General features: G+C 43.0%; 1 protein-coding gene and 1 long non-coding RNA gene across 5 annotated transcripts in view; both read right to left on the bottom strand.

The window, feature by feature from the left end:
* LOC137547082 (uncharacterized) overlaps positions 1–17,767 on the bottom strand; it is a 554,567-nt gene that overhangs the window by 123,688 nt on the left and 413,112 nt on the right. The window lies entirely within an intron of this gene.
* CUX1 (cut like homeobox 1) overlaps positions 1–17,767 on the bottom strand; it is a 541,156-nt gene that overhangs the window by 123,688 nt on the left and 399,701 nt on the right. For 3 of the 4 annotated variants that reach the window (XM_068270260.1, XM_068270261.1, XM_068270262.1), the window contains one exon: positions 2,589–2,891. The exons of the other annotated variant lie outside the window; for it this stretch is intronic. In XM_068270260.1, the coding sequence (XP_068126361.1) occupies positions 2,589–2,891 (303 nt within the window). The remainder of the gene's footprint in view (positions 1–2,588; positions 2,892–17,767) is intronic. 4 annotated transcript variants of the gene reach the window in all.

Genomic DNA, 17,767 nt, shown 5'->3' with positions numbered 1-17,767 from the left:
TGCAAATATAACACTTTACGAATCTGAAGGACACATTCTGCTGTACTATACATTACTTAGTCTACATATATATATATATATACACCATCACTACTAAGCATCTTTTTTACAGCTACAAAATCTGGAGGTGTTATTACACCTCTGAAATATTGATGGCATAAACAGATGTCTTAATAATTGGGTGTTCTGCTAAGTATTTCACAGCATTGAATAATGACCTGTAACTAGGATATTGAATATTTTTTTTTTTTATAGTTTTGTCTTTTCTGTTGTGTGTGCTGGGACAGGAACATGGCTGTTTATTCGTCACAAAAATCATCCGACTCCAACTCTGACTCCTCAGTTTATGAAACCACCGACTCCGACTCCAGGTACCCAAAATTGATCAGATTTCCTCAACTCTGACTCCACAACTCCTGCAGGGTTATGGAGTGGATACAAAAATTATCCGGCACTGACTCTTTTATGAGTCTTTTATGAATCCTCTGGCTCCAGGTACCCAAAAAGTGCTCCTAATCAGACTCCTCGACTCAAGACTCCACAGTCCTGGTAAAGCCCATCTTCAGGCACAGGTATAAATACATAACATAGGTTAGTAATTAGCGTGCCCAAATCTTATCTTATTGAATGATACAAGTCTTCCTCCAGTTAAAATCTGGTAACAATCTAAAGCAACCGAGTTAAAACCATGCGTCCATCTGTTCTGGCCATGTGTAATTTGGGCACAGGGAGAAGTCGAGAGACGTCTCTTTCTACTCTAGGTAATCTCAGGGAGCATATCAGATATATTCCCCATCGATTATCTATTTTGTTCTTTTGGCCATGTAAATCGGGGTCTGGTTAATGCAAACACCCAAATTACATTGATTTTATTGTAATACCGCCAGCATTGCTAAAGCTGTAATTAACCTACCCAGCGTTCAATTTCCCCAGGATTTCTGTGCAAACAGTGATAAAATTTATTTTTAAAACTTTTTTTTTCCTGTAACTTGCCAAAATGTGTCAAGCAAGGGTCTAGTATACAGTGCAGGAGAGTATTGATGTGTATGCATGTTTATACTGTTCACAGCATGTTTTTTTGAACGGACATTTCTGTCCATACCGCTAGGGAGGTTAAAGAGACACTGAAGCGAAAAAAAATATATGATATAATTAATTGGTTGTGTACTATGAATAATTACTAGAAGATTAGCAGCAAAGAAAATATTCTCATATTTTTATTTTCAAGTATATAGTGTTTTTTCTAACATTGCATCATTCCCTAATATGTGCAGATTACACAACACTCAGCATTCAAAATTATTCTTTCAGAGCAGTCTGTGAAATAATGAACTCTACTCTGCCAGAGGAAAAGTAAATAGTTAACTAACAGTTGAGATAATAAAAGTCAGAAAACAGCCCTCTCCACGACTTTTGAAAGTCGTAGAGATAATGGCTTTTTTGTATAGAGATAACAACTGGAGTTTCTTAACTCTTCCTGTACTGGAAACAATTAGACTGATGTATCTGATCTTAATGTTTTATTTCTTAGCTTTACTACACATACAAATCATAATATCATAGTTTTTTTTTCGCTTCAGTGTCTCTTTAACATTACAGTCTATAGTGGCACCCAAATTAGGTGCAGTGATACACAGAGCGCCAAAATGACATTAACTTGCATTAGCCTGCTGTTCTGACTTCAAGGCAGCAGGGCATATATCTATAAACGTTGCGTATCCTGAAAATTAGGATCACAACGGTCATGAAAAGTCACATCGTAGCCTACAGCTGTTATGCGACCTGTACCCTGCAGCATACAGTCCATAGACTTTATGCTCGCACTGTGCACATCGCCAGGTAATGTACTACATGCAGCACGTTGCACCACATTGCAAAACTGCTTTGCGCTGTGATGCGATTATATTTTCTGTTGGGCTGCAGTGCAATGGACATAGTGTGAAATCTTAATCTTTCTATCGGAATTACAGCCCACAGCAAGGGAGTTGGTAAAGGGGCTTCTGATTAAGTGCTTAAAAACTGGATTGTTTAAACTCAGATAGGAAGGTTTTGCACAGACCACTTGGTGCCTAAAAAAAATAATAGTGAACCGTTTCTGCCAGGAACTAGACAGGAGAACTGTAACCACGGGTAAAAAGTTAGATACCAGCTAAAAGGAGGGAAGACTGTGGATCCGTCCTGTTCCTTTCTGTGTCCCCTCGTTCCACCGCCAGGCCCCCGTTCAAACCTCCCACTGGCTGCGTCTTCGGGTCAACTCAGAAGTACTCAGGTCTCCAAGTACTTCCAAAAATGAGCAGCTCCATACTTCGCAAGCGCAGCATGGAGCCGTTTGTCTTCAGAAGTACTCAGAGAGCCGAGTACTTCTGGAGAGACCTGAAGATGCAGCCGGCGTGAGATTTGAATGGGGGCCCAGCGGTGGAATGAAGGAACCAGAGAGGAACGGGAAAGTGTTAAGGGATCCAGAACCTTCCCTTCTCTAAGGTGAGTATCTAACTTTTTTTGTGGTTACAGCTGTCCTTAAATATCTACTTTAGACAAAAGCAAAATACATTTAAAACAATATGATGTTTAGTGTGCCTTTAACATACCTAAATTATTGTCCGTTAAAACTTCTTTGACTCTCTTGGTGATGCCGTAAGTGTCGAGTTCTGAAGACATGGCGACCAGCTCTTGGATGCTCAGTGAGGAATGGCCGGGGAATGGAAGAGGTGTTGCTGGCTGAGAGTCGCCAGCAGTGGCATCGCTGGATTCCTGGGCTTCTCCTTCTTTGCTTGCCTCTATGGATGGGCACGGCTGCTGCACCAGTTCTGTCAAGCTCTTCACGGATTCGCTGGAGCTCATCGGAGACTCGGGAGCCGGGCTGCAGCTGGTTGAGCTCTTTGGGGTGTTTTCTGTGTAAACCAAACAGTTACGCTTGTTTAAATGTGTTTCTCACTTTAAAAAATAACACTGCTACAAAAAAGGGCAAAATGTTACACCATTAAAGCAAACCTGAACTCTGTGTACGCATTTGTAATTTTGTTATAAAAACATTACCATTGATAAGTAAACAATTTATGCTTTCGTCCTCCCTCTTATGTAGGTACGAAGAATCTTTTTTTCATACTGTATATTCTCAACTATGAGTTGACTTCATGTATGTTCAAGGGGAGGTTAGGTCTCTTCTGTGAGGACCCCTCAACCTTGGTAGAAGAGTCTGTTATAGTAGAAGAGTCTGAATAGTGCTGAACAATTTGCGTGCAAACCGTTTTTGTAAGCCAAGGTCCTCCATTCGCTGCATCTGTTTGGAATGCAAGTTGTGTAATCTGCAAGTGTATTGGGCTCTGCACATCTATGCAGCTAGTCAATTCGGGTGCAGCCAGCATTTGAAAGCACTGCCATTTCTTCCTGTTGTAGTTTACGGTGGCTGCCATATTTATTTCCTTTTAGGGCCCTTTCACACCAGAGGACTTTTTCGGCGTTTTAACTCCACAGCCGAAGTTGGCGTTTTCCAAGGTAAAATGAAAGTCCATAGACTTTCATTTTACCTTTCACATCTAACTCTACGTTTTGGAGCGTTGCGTTTCAACGCTCCCAGGAGCTTTTTCAGGGCTGTTTACAGCCGAAGTTGGCTGTTGGCGTTTCACTGATAGTCAATGGAAAACGCCAACTTCAGCGTTTTCAAAGCGTTTTACAGCTGACTTGTTCACTTATTTTTATAGAAGAAGAAAAAAAGGACGTTTTCATATGAGCTGTAGAACGCTTTGAAAACGCTATGTATTGGCGTTAAGCAAAAGGCTGAGTTTCAGCCTTTTCTACCGCAGACTCTAGTGTGAAAGAGCCCTTAGGGCTCTTTCACACTACAGGCAGCAGAGAAAAGGCAAAACGCTGCGTTTTGGCTGCTGGCGTTTTCAAGGCGTTTTTAAGGCATTTTACTGCCCATACATTAGTATCAATGGTAATGAGAAACGCCGCGGTAGGCCCAGAAAAAGCGCCTGGGAGCGTTGAAACGCAACGCTCCAAAACGCGGCGTTAAGTGTGAATGGTAAAATGAAAGTCTATGGACTTTCCTTTTACCTAGGAAAACGCCAACTTCGGCCGTGGCGTTAAAACGCCGAAAAAGCCCTCTGGTGTGAAAGGGCCCTAAACAAAGCAAATTGCCTGGCTTTCCTGATTGTCTGCTTCTAATACATTTAGCTATAGACCCTGAACAAGTATGCAGATCAGGTGTTTGTGCCTGAGGACTCACCAGGATAGCCATATACTGGTTTCAGATGTGGGATTCAGACACTACTGCAACCAAAGAAATCAACAGGATTGCCAGACAACTAGTATCGTTTAAAAGGAAATACATATGCTGTGCTGCAAACTGGAATAAGAGCTCCAGATTCCCATGTTCCGGGGGAGTGGCTGGGGAGAGTACTGTGATGCAATGTGCTGCGCCATGTGTGGAAAGAGCCTTAAAAGTATCTTGAAAGCCAATGTAAAAAAATAAAAATATTACAATAGCTAAATAACAATATAAAATTATTACTAGAACAAATAAATATGAAAATGAAAATCTCAGCAAACTCTACACCAAAACGGCAGATCTTCAGATTAATCTCCATAAAACTAGTAGTATGTGGACGTTCTACAAGTTCTAATAAACGTTACGCAGTCCTTTTTCGCATTCATGGCCCGGTCTAACCTGAGCTTGTAAGTCATATGACAATCCAATTTTATATATTGAGATTAATGTCTTCTGAAATTACAGCTAAGAGAGGACCCTATTATAATACACAGCAGCTAATATAGACGACTAACAAAATCAGCAGCGGCCAACATGGTTGACTAATGAGGTCAGCTGCTGCTATCATTAGTGATTCTGACCAGATATAGACACACTAATTCACTATTTGGACCCGCTGCTGCTGTTACGATTACTTCATGAGCAGCAGCAGCTGCGGACGGGACATTTGGCAAGAAGTATGCATATATCTATGTGAGTTTGCTGTATGGATCTACTGCAGACAGTATGTGCTTACATCTGTAACCAGCTGCAGTAACATACTTAGTGCTATGCAGTAAATGTTCTTTCATTATAACTCGCTAATGTCAAATCACCAGCATCAGATTGTCACGCAGGATATCTATCTGGGGCTTGTATATAGTTCCTTTTTATTATTAACTTTAAGCAAACCTGAAGTGTAAATACAATTTTGAGAACAAAAATTGTATCTACAGTACTACTCTGCAAAGGACTTTTTTTGAATCCCATAGTCTTAAATCTCCTATGAATGTGCCATTAGTTTTACGCGTAAGGGTTGGAACACAATCCCTCTGGCAACTGTCCTGTACAGACACGTCTCTAGCCAAGAGGCTAGCGACACATTCTGTTGCTATGGAAAGTCACAGAGGGATGATGGCATGCTGTACAGTGGAGTGATTAGAGTAGCACAATAGCAGTGGGCTCGGCCTGCATTTGGCCAAGATGATCCGGCATTCCGCATCAGGGCCATCTCAAACATACTGTATATCATAACATAGTTTATTCAGTTCTAATTAGTTAGAGAGCAGATAAACTCTTAGAGCCCTGAATTCTTAACTCTAACGGTGAGAAAATAGAAAAAAAGAAACACAGCCAGGTTCTGTGTAGGTTTGGGATTGTATATGTACATGTTATTCTCATTTAAACCTTTAATCCAAGTCTACAAAAAGACATCAGGACCAATAATAAAGGGGTGGCCTCTCTGTTTGCCAGAAAAGTTCTGTTAATTTTTCTGATCGGTATTTTCCTTAATAAATGCAAATCATCATAAAAGGGTCAACATAGTTAAAATAACAGAACATTTCAGAGTGACTGACTCTGCTGAATAAACCGTTATTGTCAGCACTACTGCGCCTATTGCTTGTTCAAACTTTATAAGGATACATTGTGATTCGGACTTTGAGAACAGTGAACACTATAGGCAATTGCGCTTATTCTGCACTTTAAATGTTATCAAAGCTTTGCCGATAACAGCAAGTGAGAAGAACTAATGACAAAGTGTAGAATAGTTCGCTGTGATCAGAATTTGTAGATCCTGCCCCTACAGCTACGGTGGTTGATGCAGAACAAAATCTTTGCTCTACTCTACAGTATTTTCGCACTGAGGCCCCCTGCACACTGCAAATCCGATTTGCAATCCCGATGTTCCCTGGATGCGATAAAAAAAAAATGCAGGAAAAAAACAAAAACAAAACCACAGCATGCAGTTAAAAATCGCAAATGAGAATCGCATGTTAAAATCGATTAAAAACCGCAAATCGGAATCACATGTAGTGTGCAAGAGGCCTGATTCATTTTCTCATTTAATCAGTGTGGTTTTCCCAAAAATTGACTATTCTTTTTTTTTTGGGGGGGGGGGGGGGGGGGGCAGATAGATTTCAACCAAGTAACGGAATCTGTTTGTGATTGGTGGGTTGGTGGGAACCAGGTTGCTGTATATCAGGGGTAGAGAACCTATGGCTCGGGAGCCAGATGTGGCTCTTTTGATAGCTACATCTGGCTCACATACCAATCAGTAGGGGTTGATTCACTAAGCTACACTGCTCAAGCGGCGCAGCTTAGTGTGACAGCGCAAGTAACATTTTCAAAGTAGGCATGCTACTGCTGTAGCATGCACTACTAACTTACGCTCCCCCCAAAACGAACAGCTGCTCCAATTGCCCCACTCTGAACCCTGTCAGGTTCAGTCACTTTGTGGGATGAGATCCCGGGAACTTGACAGGCAGCCTATTGGTCCAAAGTGCGGGGATCTCATCCTACAAAGTGAATCAACCCCCAAGTCAGCTAGCTAATTGTACCAGCTGTTAGTCGGTATTTCTCGTGATTGGCTCTCGGGGAAATTCCTGATGTTGCTGAAACCCAAGAGAAGCTGAAGACGTGTCTGATACTTCCGCTTTCCGACGGATCAACTGTGTACACATCACCATGGCAACAGGGGCGTGAGCCCTCTGCTGTGCATGTGCACTGTCCCAGTTTGAAACATATTGTATGGCTCTCACGGCATTACATTTTAAAATATGTGGCGTTTATGGCTCTCTCAGCCAAAAAGGTTCCTGACCCCTGCTGTATATGGTTGCGATGAGTAGATTTTAGCCCAACTGAACTTTAATATAATAAAGGTTCCTATTGCTGTGAGCGTGCAGCCATAGAACAGTCTGTGGGAGTTCCGAACTACCAGAGACCATGGAGGTCTGTGATTCCGTGTTCAAACTATACATGGCAAGTGTTTGAAGTGTCGGAAAGCCTCAAATAATGAACGGCTCATTTTAATTTATAGCTACAAACATAAACATCTAAACACAGAGAAACTATAACAAAATGCAGGCCATCTCATATATACCACCCTTATTACCATATTATTCACTAACTGCATTGGGTAAGTTTCAGCTGCAAACTCCGTACCCACTCTTTCTCCAACATCCACTAAATCTCCTTCAACTTGCACAAACGGAGCAGAACTAATCAGCAGTCCACATTTAATCCCCTCCTCGCTTCTGTGATCTGCCTCGTCTATTTAGAGAAGGGTTTCAAGAAAATGGCTGCCAATGTCCACAAATTCCCACAAATGCAGACAACGGCGGCCATTTTTTTGTATTTCTGCTCTAACTATACACGTAGCGGAGGCAGAGAAGCGGGGAGGGAGAAAGCGGTGGAATGCATGGAGCTGGTGAGTGACCCACTGCCAGCACATGCTACTGGGGGCTTCTACTCCTAGCTATCTATCCTGAGGGAACCTACACCTTGCTACCTATCCTGAAGGCACCTACTCCTGGCTATCTTTACTGGGGGCACCTAGCTATCTATCCTGAGGACACCTACACCTCGCTACCTATTCCAAGGGCACCTACACCTCGCTTCCTATCCTGAAGGCACCTACTCCTGGCTATCTGGCGAGCACCTACTTCTTGCTACCTATACTGAGGGCACCTACACCTAGCTATCTATCCTGAGGGCACCTACACCTCACTACCTATCCTGAGGGCACCTACACCTCGCTATCTATCCTGAGGGCACCTACACCTCACTACCTATACTGAGGGCACCTGCACCTAGCTATCTATCCTGAGGGCACCTACACCTCACTACCTATCCTGAGGGCACCTACTCCTTGCTATCTATACTGAGGGCACCTGCACCTAGCTATCTATCCTGAGGGCACCTACACCTCGCTACCTATACTGAGGGCACCTGCACCTAGCTATCTATCCTGAGGGCACCTACTCCTTGCTATCTATGCTGGGGGCACCTACACTTTGCACATACTCCTGGTACCTATCCTGAGGGCACCTACGCCTGGCTACCTATACTGAGGGCACCTAAAACTGGCTACCGATACGGAGTGCCTCTACATCTGGCCACCTATACGAAGGACTGGCTACCTATACTGAGGCCGAAGGCGTTTTAATTGGGCGGGGGGTGTTGTCATGGAGGTCTGAGCTTTTGACGTGAGGTGTTACGACTTTAAAAAGGTTGGGAACCACTGCAATAGGGGGTGCAGAGGTAGTGACCGCATCAGGGCCCGGGGCCCTCCCTCAAGCATAATATTAGCTCTCTATTGCTCCTGTGCTGGTAATAATCACTTCATTGGATAGTAGTAATCATTAACAAGCTGTTCCCCATTCCCTTGTTGCACCTCTGACACTGTGGAATTCCTTGGCAGGTTTTGGTGCGCCGTATCAATTGTTAAGTATAGAGTGCTTGGGGGGCCCCATGTAAAGCTTGCACCAGGGCCCATAGCTCCTTAGCTACGCCACTGCTAATCAGATTCCATATTTGAGCATTGGATACAGCATATACATTATTATTTACTATTTACGGTATATAGCGCTGACATCTTCAGCAGCACCTTTACAGAGTATGCATATTTTTGTCACTGAGTAGTGGGGACTAGTATTACTGGGACTACTACTACAGTGTATGATCTGGCATTGTGTGTCTTACTGCTTATTATCTGTACTGTGTTGTCTGTCACCCCTATTATCATTGCCTTTAACCTTATTGATTGTCCAGCGCTGCGTGCTATGTTGGCGTTATATAAATCCAATAAATAATTACAGACACTGGGTCTCAAAAGGGCTCACAATTGAATCCCTACCATCAGGGCCGGATTACAAACCAGGCAACAAAAGCAGTTGCTTGGGGCCCCATTCTGAGTCAAAGGGGCCCCATTAGCACCTAAACCAGCCCTCGCCATCCTGTCAGCAGTGGCTGGATGGTATAATGGTTAAAGGGACTCTGAGCAGTGCAGTAACTATGGAAAGATGCATATCATTTTAAAGCTCTCTTTCTCCTCTGTCCAATGATATATAAACGGTCGCCCTATGCCTTTTAGTTTTCGCTATTTTCGCGATTAAAATTTCGGCCACAGGATGACTTTTCTCCAAAGTCGGCAGCTCGATTCAGCACAATGCAATGAAATATAAGGAACCCAGGGGGATATAATTACAAACATCATGCTGGTAGGTGTGAGAATGTAATTAATTAGTTGTGGGTATGCTTAAAGGCATACCCACAGGCACTGCTCGGAGTCCCTTTAAGGGCTCTGCCTCTGACACAGGAGACCAGGGTTCGAATCTCGGCTCTGCCTGTTCAGTAAGCCAGCACCTATTCAGTAGGAGACCTTAGGCAAGTCTTTCTAACACTGCTACTGCCTATAGGGCGCGTACTAGTGGCTGCAGCTCTGGCGCTTTGAGTCCGCCAGGAGAAAAGCACGATATAAATGTTATTTGTCTTGTCTTGTCAAATGATGCCGTGCGCTGCTGATTGTCTTCAGAGCCAGGCTCTCCTCCTAGGTCCCCCTCCTGCTACTGTGCACTCTGCCGCTGCCCACTCCTCCCTCCCTTCCCACAGAGAACCACAGCTGCAGCAAGAATGATAGCAACAGATGGCAAATGCTCACTCACCTATCCATGATCCAAGTGATAGAGATCCCGTCATCTGAAACCCATCTGTCTCTTCTACAGTGCAGCCGCTCGCTCTGAACTTCCTGATTCTCAGATCAGACAGGAAGTAGTAATAGTAGTAGTAACAGAGCGGCAGCACTCTAGAGGAGACAGATGGGCTCCGGATGACGGGACCTCTATTGCTTGGATCGCAATAGGTGAATGTGAGTCATCTGGTGCTGTCCTTCTCCCCCGCTGCGGCTGCCTTCTCTGCTGGACTATCGTATTCACTGGGATGGAGGCTGCATGGTGGCTGTCTAGTTTGGGAGGAAATCGGTTGTTCGGTGGTGGGGGTGGTTATGTAATTCTGTCTGGGGAACGGTTTCCGGTTTGGTGGTGTCCAGAGCTTTCTGCTATTGCCAGGCTGGAGATGCAGGGGGAAAGTGCAGCTGCTGTGATATCTGGCGCCCTCTTCACAGGGGTGCCCTAGTCCCTGAGTGCAAATGTCCCAGCCATTCATCTCTCACTCTGCATTTTCCCACTGCTATTCCCTGCATTGTGCACCCACAGAGGAAAGTGGGCTGTTGCCCATAGCAACCAGTAGCTCGGCTGCCCCGGTGTGTGCAGCATGTTGCTGTGCAGCTGCATCTTCTGATTCTATTACGACATGATGGGGGCCCAAATCAGTTACTTTGCTTAGGGCCCCATTTAGCCTTAATCCGGCTCTGCCTACCATAGTCATATGTCCATTGTAGTCTAAGGCCAGTTTTTAGGGGAAACCAATTAAAGTGGACCCAAACCAAACATTTTTTTTAATTCAAAATATTTAGTTGCACCACTCTGACGCACACAACGATAAATAAACACTCCTCCAAGCCTATGAACATTTCAGTGCATGCTTTTCGCCCATCTCTTTTCATAACTAGGGTTATACAGGTGGCAGCCATTACTTCTGAGCTTAGTAGGAGGTTTTAGATCATGGGTGTGTTTGTCATCAGCTACCCTCCCTCACAGGGGCGTCGTCTATGTGATATCTCACACAAGCTGAGATCACCTCCCCTGTGCCATTATCAGTAGCAGCCTGTGTTTTGTTTTTTATCTCCTCCACCAGTCTGCCGGATTCTGTCCTGGCAATATGAAAGGAAGGGTGGAGTTCCTCCAATAAATGTAAAATATTTTATATTTGTCATCATGCAGCTGAAAAAAGGCTGCTATTTATTATTATAATTTAGAAAATAGATTTTATTTCTGAAATCTTGTATTTTTAATTTGGGTTCACTTTAACTGATTTTTTTGAAGCGGATGTGGGAGGAAACCAGAGTGCCCAGAGGAAACCCACACAAACACAGGAAAAACATGCAGTACAGGTAGTGTCCTGGCTGGGATTCGAACATATACATATGCGTAATCACCCTAGTAACATATTGAGGCAAGGAGTATAATTATAAAGACATTTTATGTGTACAATATACATTTAATCTTGCTTTTAGAACGCCTAGGTGCTTAAATCCCCCAAAAATAAAAAATAGTGGTCATCTTAACAATTTGACATTAATATACGGTTGCAAGAGTAAAATTAAAAACGAAACATTTATTTTTCACATTATCCACCCTCGTCTCAGCCTGAAGGAAAAAGAAATCTTATATAAATCTGCCGGCGCTGATGCCGTAAACCCTAAGGTCACCATAAACAAAATATATAACCCAGAAAATGTTATTTCTGTATTGCATGCGGCTGAGATACAGTACTGTAAATTTGAACAGATTCAGCCAAGCGCGGGAGCAAATTGGCAGGTCATCCATCTTGCTCACTGTACACTGTCAGGGATGGCATGAATTCCCTACATGATTAACAAACTTCTTCTTAGGACTGTGTCCTTTAACCCACAGCAAGGTCGACACTATGGCTGCCCGGCTGATATAGTGCACGCAGCTTGCTGAAGTTTTACTCAAAATTTGTTTCCTGAATCAGCCTAAACAAAATCCTGCAGAGCGGCAAGATTAATTGCTACGCTATAGCAGTCCTACGCCACATAAAGCGTGCATGTGTTTTTCTAAGGTGCTTCCAGGGGAGAGGAAATGACAGATGAAAAGGATAGTGTAAACATTTGGAAAATGATTAAAGCCATGTATTGTCCTTGCCTGGCGAACATAAAAAAAAAGAAAAAAGTAAGTAACAAAAAAAACCCAGAAAACTGCTTGCGAGTAAAATTGGCTTCCAAATACATGCCAGGTTGTGATCTGATACAGAGTATGTAGGATCATGCAGAATGGTTTTATTTGTGTGATGCATTCAGATGGATTGTGTACCTTCCAGCTGCTATGTGTAATAGAAAGAAGCAGACCCAGACAAAAACAAATAAAATCACTGTGTGTGATCAGAATTCTGCTTGCGCCTAGCTTACCAGGACTGTGCAGTCTCCACATTAAAGGAAACCTTAAAGGACAACCGAGGTGACATGTGACATGAGATAGACATGTCTATGTACAATGTCAAGCACATAAATGACTATGCTGTGTTCCTTTTTTTCTTTCTCTGTCTGAAAGAATTAAACACCAGGTATGCAAGTGACAGTTTCTGTCCAGGTCAGGACTGGGTCGGACTATAGTGTAACCTTCAATGATAAGTATTTACAGCCATAAACCACTTTCCTGTCTGTAAATGGCTTCTGAGACCAGGAAAGAGATAAAAGATATTAATGCTTTATAGAGTTGAGCTCTGGCATAATTCAATGCATGTGTCATAGAGCAGAGACAAACAAACAGTAAAAACTAGATTGAAATCTAGTGACACACACTCTCTGACTGTGTAGGAGCTCCAGGACACAAAGAGAGAGTGAGTCACATTCCTCACTTGTTACATTGTGTTTACTTAAATGTATCTATCTAAACTTCGGATGCGTCTGCATTTCTCTCCATGGAACTTTAAAGCTTTGTGTGTAACCCTTCCAATGCTGGTCTAATAAAAAAAAATGCTGGTTGCATATAATATGCTGTAAATAATGTTTTAGAGCAAAGTTGAAATGCAGGGTTATATTCCGCTTTAAGGATAACAAATAAACAATCCTCCAGCTTAGGTTGACTCCACAATCATGACTGGTTCCTACCCAACACAAAATACCACTGCAATAAGCAGAGAATGGTGGACTATTCAATCTTTCTGCACAATTTAAAGAGAGTCTGAAGCGAGAATAAATCTCGCTTCAGACCTCATAAATAGCAGGGGCATGTGTGCCCCTGCTAAACCGCCGCTATCCCGCGGCTTAACGGGGGTCCCTTCACCCCCAAATCCCCTCTGTACAGCCGGGGAGCGCTTCCTGGTTGGGGCAGGGCTAACCGCCGCAGCCCTGCCCCACGCGCGTCTGTCAGCGCGTATCTCCACCTCTCCCCCGCCCCTCTCAGTCTTCCTTCACTGAGAGGGGCGAGGGAGAGGCAGCGATGCGCCGCTAATAGACGTGACTGGAGGCAGGGCTGCAGCCGTTAGCCCTGCCTCCAGGAGCGACCAAGTCTGCGACCAAGTGTTGCAGTGGGGGGTTTGGGGGTGAAGGGACCCCCGTTTAGCGGCACGATAGCGGCTTTTAGCTCTGAAGCGAGATTTATTCTCGCTTCAGAGTCTCTTTAAGTCATAACACCGAGCTGTAAAGGGTTTCAGCTGTAAGCATGCACTTATCCCTATGCATCGCCAGGCTTTACAGTCTGCCCCAACGCATGTGCTCAAGCCACATTTTTTCTATCAGCACACGTGTGCAGAAATGTGGAAACCTTTATTTATCAACCGGCGTGCATGCGTATTGTACAAATTCCTATAAGCCACTAAGCCACTGAGGACTTCCATTGGTTTTCACCAATGTGGATCCACAGTGGGAAATTAAAATACAAGAGCTTTCGGTCTACTGCCACAAACCAGAAGAAAACAGAAAACCATGGCTGAAAAAAAAAATGTGGAAAAATGGATGTTGCTTTGTGGCAGGCATCATCAACAAAATTTACCTTAAAGGTATGTAGCATGTTTTTACCCAACATTTTTTATAACCCTTTTATCCCCCCCATCTTTTTTTTTTTTTTTTTCTTTTTCTCACCTGGATAAGAAGGTTGGATATTTGGTGTGCCGCAACCCCCCTCACACACACATACACACTCAAGCTTGCACTCTATTCTATTACGGCCATGTCCTTTTTGGTTGGCAAATAACCCCTTGACATTTGACCTTAGGGGTCAAAAGGTGCATTAGTAGCATCCCTCTACATTAGCTCTTCTCAAAGGATGCTGGGGATACCTTCCTTCACACAATGGAACTGCAGACTGTCTTTCACTTCTTCAGGACTATATTTTGATAGCTGTTCAGCTACTACCTTCAGTTGGACCTAGAGCAGTGATGGCTAACCTTGGCACCCCAGCTGTGACAAAACTACAAATCCCATCATGCCTCTGCCTCCCCAAGTTATGCTTAGAGCTGTCAGAGTATTGCAATGCCTCATGGGACTTTTAGTTCTACCACAGCTGGAGTGCCAAGGTTCACCATCACTGACCTAGAGGATTACTGCCCTAACAAAATGATAATATCAGGGCTGCAAAAAAAAAAACCTCTGATAAGTTCTAACTTCCTAAGTGACAGGAAGTAAAAGAATTTCCCTCAGCATGAATATTGACAACATTAAAAACCAGAAAGGTTAAAGAATTCACTCTATAAAAAAAGCTTCTTCATTGCTCTCTTTTCTCCTGCTGTGTCATGATTAAGAGGTGAAGATCTCTATAATAAGGAACCAGGAAGAGCACTTTCTGGTTACCTACACTGGGATGGGGGCACTGTCAGGCTACCTATAACGACCGGGAGGGGGGGTACGCTCTGCCTACTTTTACTTACTCACCGGCTATCTGTCCTGGGGAGACTATCTGGCTATCTGTACTGGGAACACACTCTGGCTATCTAAACTGGGGGGTTACTATCTGGCTACCTAAACTGGGACTCTCTGGCTGCAGATACTGGTGTTCTGATTATTTCTGGGCAAAACATTGTACCTCTTCTATACCCCAAATTAATCAGAACCCTAAGGATGTTAAAGACCCTGTTCAGTTTCAAATTTTATTAAATGGCCGTTTCCCACCACCTCCCTTTAGTCAAATAAGTTAAGAAAGTTATTATAAAAAGCTTATGTATTGATCAAACAGCAGCATCCTAGGTCAAGTACCTATTCAGTAAGGAGTTCAAGGCAAGACTCCCTAACACTGCAGGGTGGCCTCTTGAGCGCGTCCCAGTGGCTGCAGCTCTTGAGCGCTTTGAGTCCGACAGGAGAAAAGCGCTATACAAATGTTCGGATTATTATTATATTATTATTATTATTCTAACGTCTTGGAGGTGAATGATTGACAGGCTCTCATTTGCAGACTCCAGAAACCTTGTCATGCAAAACATACGCCCCTCATCTGACTGCATGCTGCTCTCCTTTGATTCCTGTGGGAGAAGGCAAACACAGGCCAAGTCTCCCCACCTGCATCCTGACTGTGAGGTGTATTAAGCAGTAGTTTGGCCACGCCTCCTTTCCTCCCAGAAGTCATCACTCCTCCACTGGTCCCCAGGGAGAAGCAGTTTTCAAAGCAGTAATAGTAAAATAAAGATAAAAGTATTTAGGGACTATCATTTTTATTATTATTATTTACTTAAGTTACACAGCTAGAGGGAGGCAAAAATTTAATCAAATTTGAGACTGTACATTCTCGCACTTTATACATACTACAAAGGAAATAAATACACACAAATAAATTGTTCATTAATCAATTGCAAGAAAAAACCCACTACTTAATGTTCAGCGTGCAATCTCAGAACAATAAAAGCATAAAAAGTATAATAATTTTCCAAAGCAAACCTTCCCTTTATCAGATTCCCCATTTAAATTTCCAGACACGGCCCTCCATTCACAGTAATAATAACCTAAATTCCATTTAGTGTTTATTTGAGCAGTCAGGATAAAGTCATTTCTTATTATCTCCCCGCTGTGTAAAAAACAGCTTGAAGGTAGGAAGTCAGCAAGCATTTTCACCAAAAAGTAATTATTGTAAGTGACATTTTTACTGCTGGCGTGCCATAAGGCGTACTGTGCATTCAGAAGGACAAGTTGCTGAAATGAAATGGCAGGGTGCTCTGTGACATTTTGACAAGAACCCAAACATTATTTATCTGATGACTGGTCTGATACTCCTCTTTACAATATGACCACAGTAAGGACATACTAAAAACTGCCTGATTCTCCCAGGCACAGAGAAGGTACTAGACTACTGTGTAAGATGTAAAACATTTTATGAAGGTGGCAGTTTAGGTGGCATTCAATGTCACAGGTTTCAGGGATGGGTTTTAACACAGAAAACAAAAAAATGTAAATGTGTCGGTTTAGTGTATCTGTTAAAGTTACGATAATAGGAAATATCAAACTGTGTACATCACCATATGGCTGCATGATAGTCAGTCAGTATTTAAAGGGAACCTTAACTGAACGGGGGTAAAGAGTTTTACTTACCTGGGGCTATTACCAGCCCCCTGCAGCAGTCCTGTGCCCTCGGCGCCGCTCTGGAATCCTCTGGTCCCCCGCTGTCACTTAGTTTCGTTTTTGACGACTCACCAGTCGCCGGCCGCCATGCGTATTATTGGACGCATTCACCAATGCAATTAGCGCTATTGCGGACCGCAACGCGTACAAAAATACGCGTTGTCGCATATCTACGCGTGCGGAATGCGGCAACGCGTATTTTTGTACGTGTTGCGGACCGCAATAGCGCTAATTGCATTGGTGAATGCGTCCAATAATACGCATGGCGGCCGGCGACTGGTGAGTCGTCAAAAACGAAATTAAGTGACAGCGGGGGACCAGAGGATTCCAGAGCGGCGCCGAGGGCACAGGACTGCTGCAGGGGGCTGGTAATAGCCCCAGGTAAGTAAAACTCTTTACCCCCCGTTCAGTTAAGGTTCCCTTTAACTAGTTGACTACAGAGGGGTATTTCCCCTTAAGGACCAGAGCAACTTTCACCTTTAGGTGCTCCTCCCTTTCATTCACCAATAACTTAATCACTACGTATCACAATGAAACAATCTATATCTTGTTTTTTGTCGCCACCAATTAGGCTTTGTTTGGGTGGTACATTATGCTAAGAATTATTTTACTCTAAATGAATTTTAATGGGAATAATAAGAAAAAAAAATGCATTATTTTTCAGTTTTTGGCCATTATAGTGTTAAAAACGTTCTGTGGATAAAAGCCACACATTTTATTTTACCATTTGTCTCGGTTATTGCAACGGTTAAAATATTTCCCTAGTACAATGTATGGCACTGATATTTTATTTGGAAATAAAAAGGTGCATTTTTTCACCTTTGCATTCATCACTAATCAAAAGCTCATATTTTCAAAAATAACCATAATATACCCTCTTGACATACATATTAAAAAAAAGTTCAGAACCTGAGCTATCTTTTTTTTTTTAATACAATCTTTTTTTGGGGTAACTATGGGAGAATGTGGGAGGTAAGGGGTTAATTTAAATGTAAGTGTAGGTCTTTTTTTTATTTTTAAAAAGTATGTAGGTATAATTTGACTATTTGGCCACAAGATGTCCTCACGCATTACTTTCCTGTGCGTACTATTAGTACACTAACAAGAAGTAATGCATGGACTTGTTACTTTCGGCATTAAAATGACCGCAGGCATCTCATTGATACAGAGAATTAGATCAATGAATGGAAACTTCCCATTCATTCATATTCCCTCTACGATCGGCAGTGAGAGCGCATGGGAGTGCGTGTTAGCAATAGACAAATATCAACGTCCCTAGGATTTCAGATGAAGTTTCCCAAGGCATAGATATACAGGATTCTGTAAGTAGTTAA

Source organism: Hyperolius riggenbachi, chromosome 2 (assembly GCF_040937935.1).
Source record: "Hyperolius riggenbachi isolate aHypRig1 chromosome 2, aHypRig1.pri, whole genome shotgun sequence".
Lineage (NCBI taxonomy): Eukaryota > Metazoa > Chordata > Amphibia > Anura > Hyperoliidae > Hyperolius > Hyperolius riggenbachi.
Note: the sequence above shows the minus strand (reverse complement) of the source record. Positions and strands in the feature narration are given on the sequence as shown.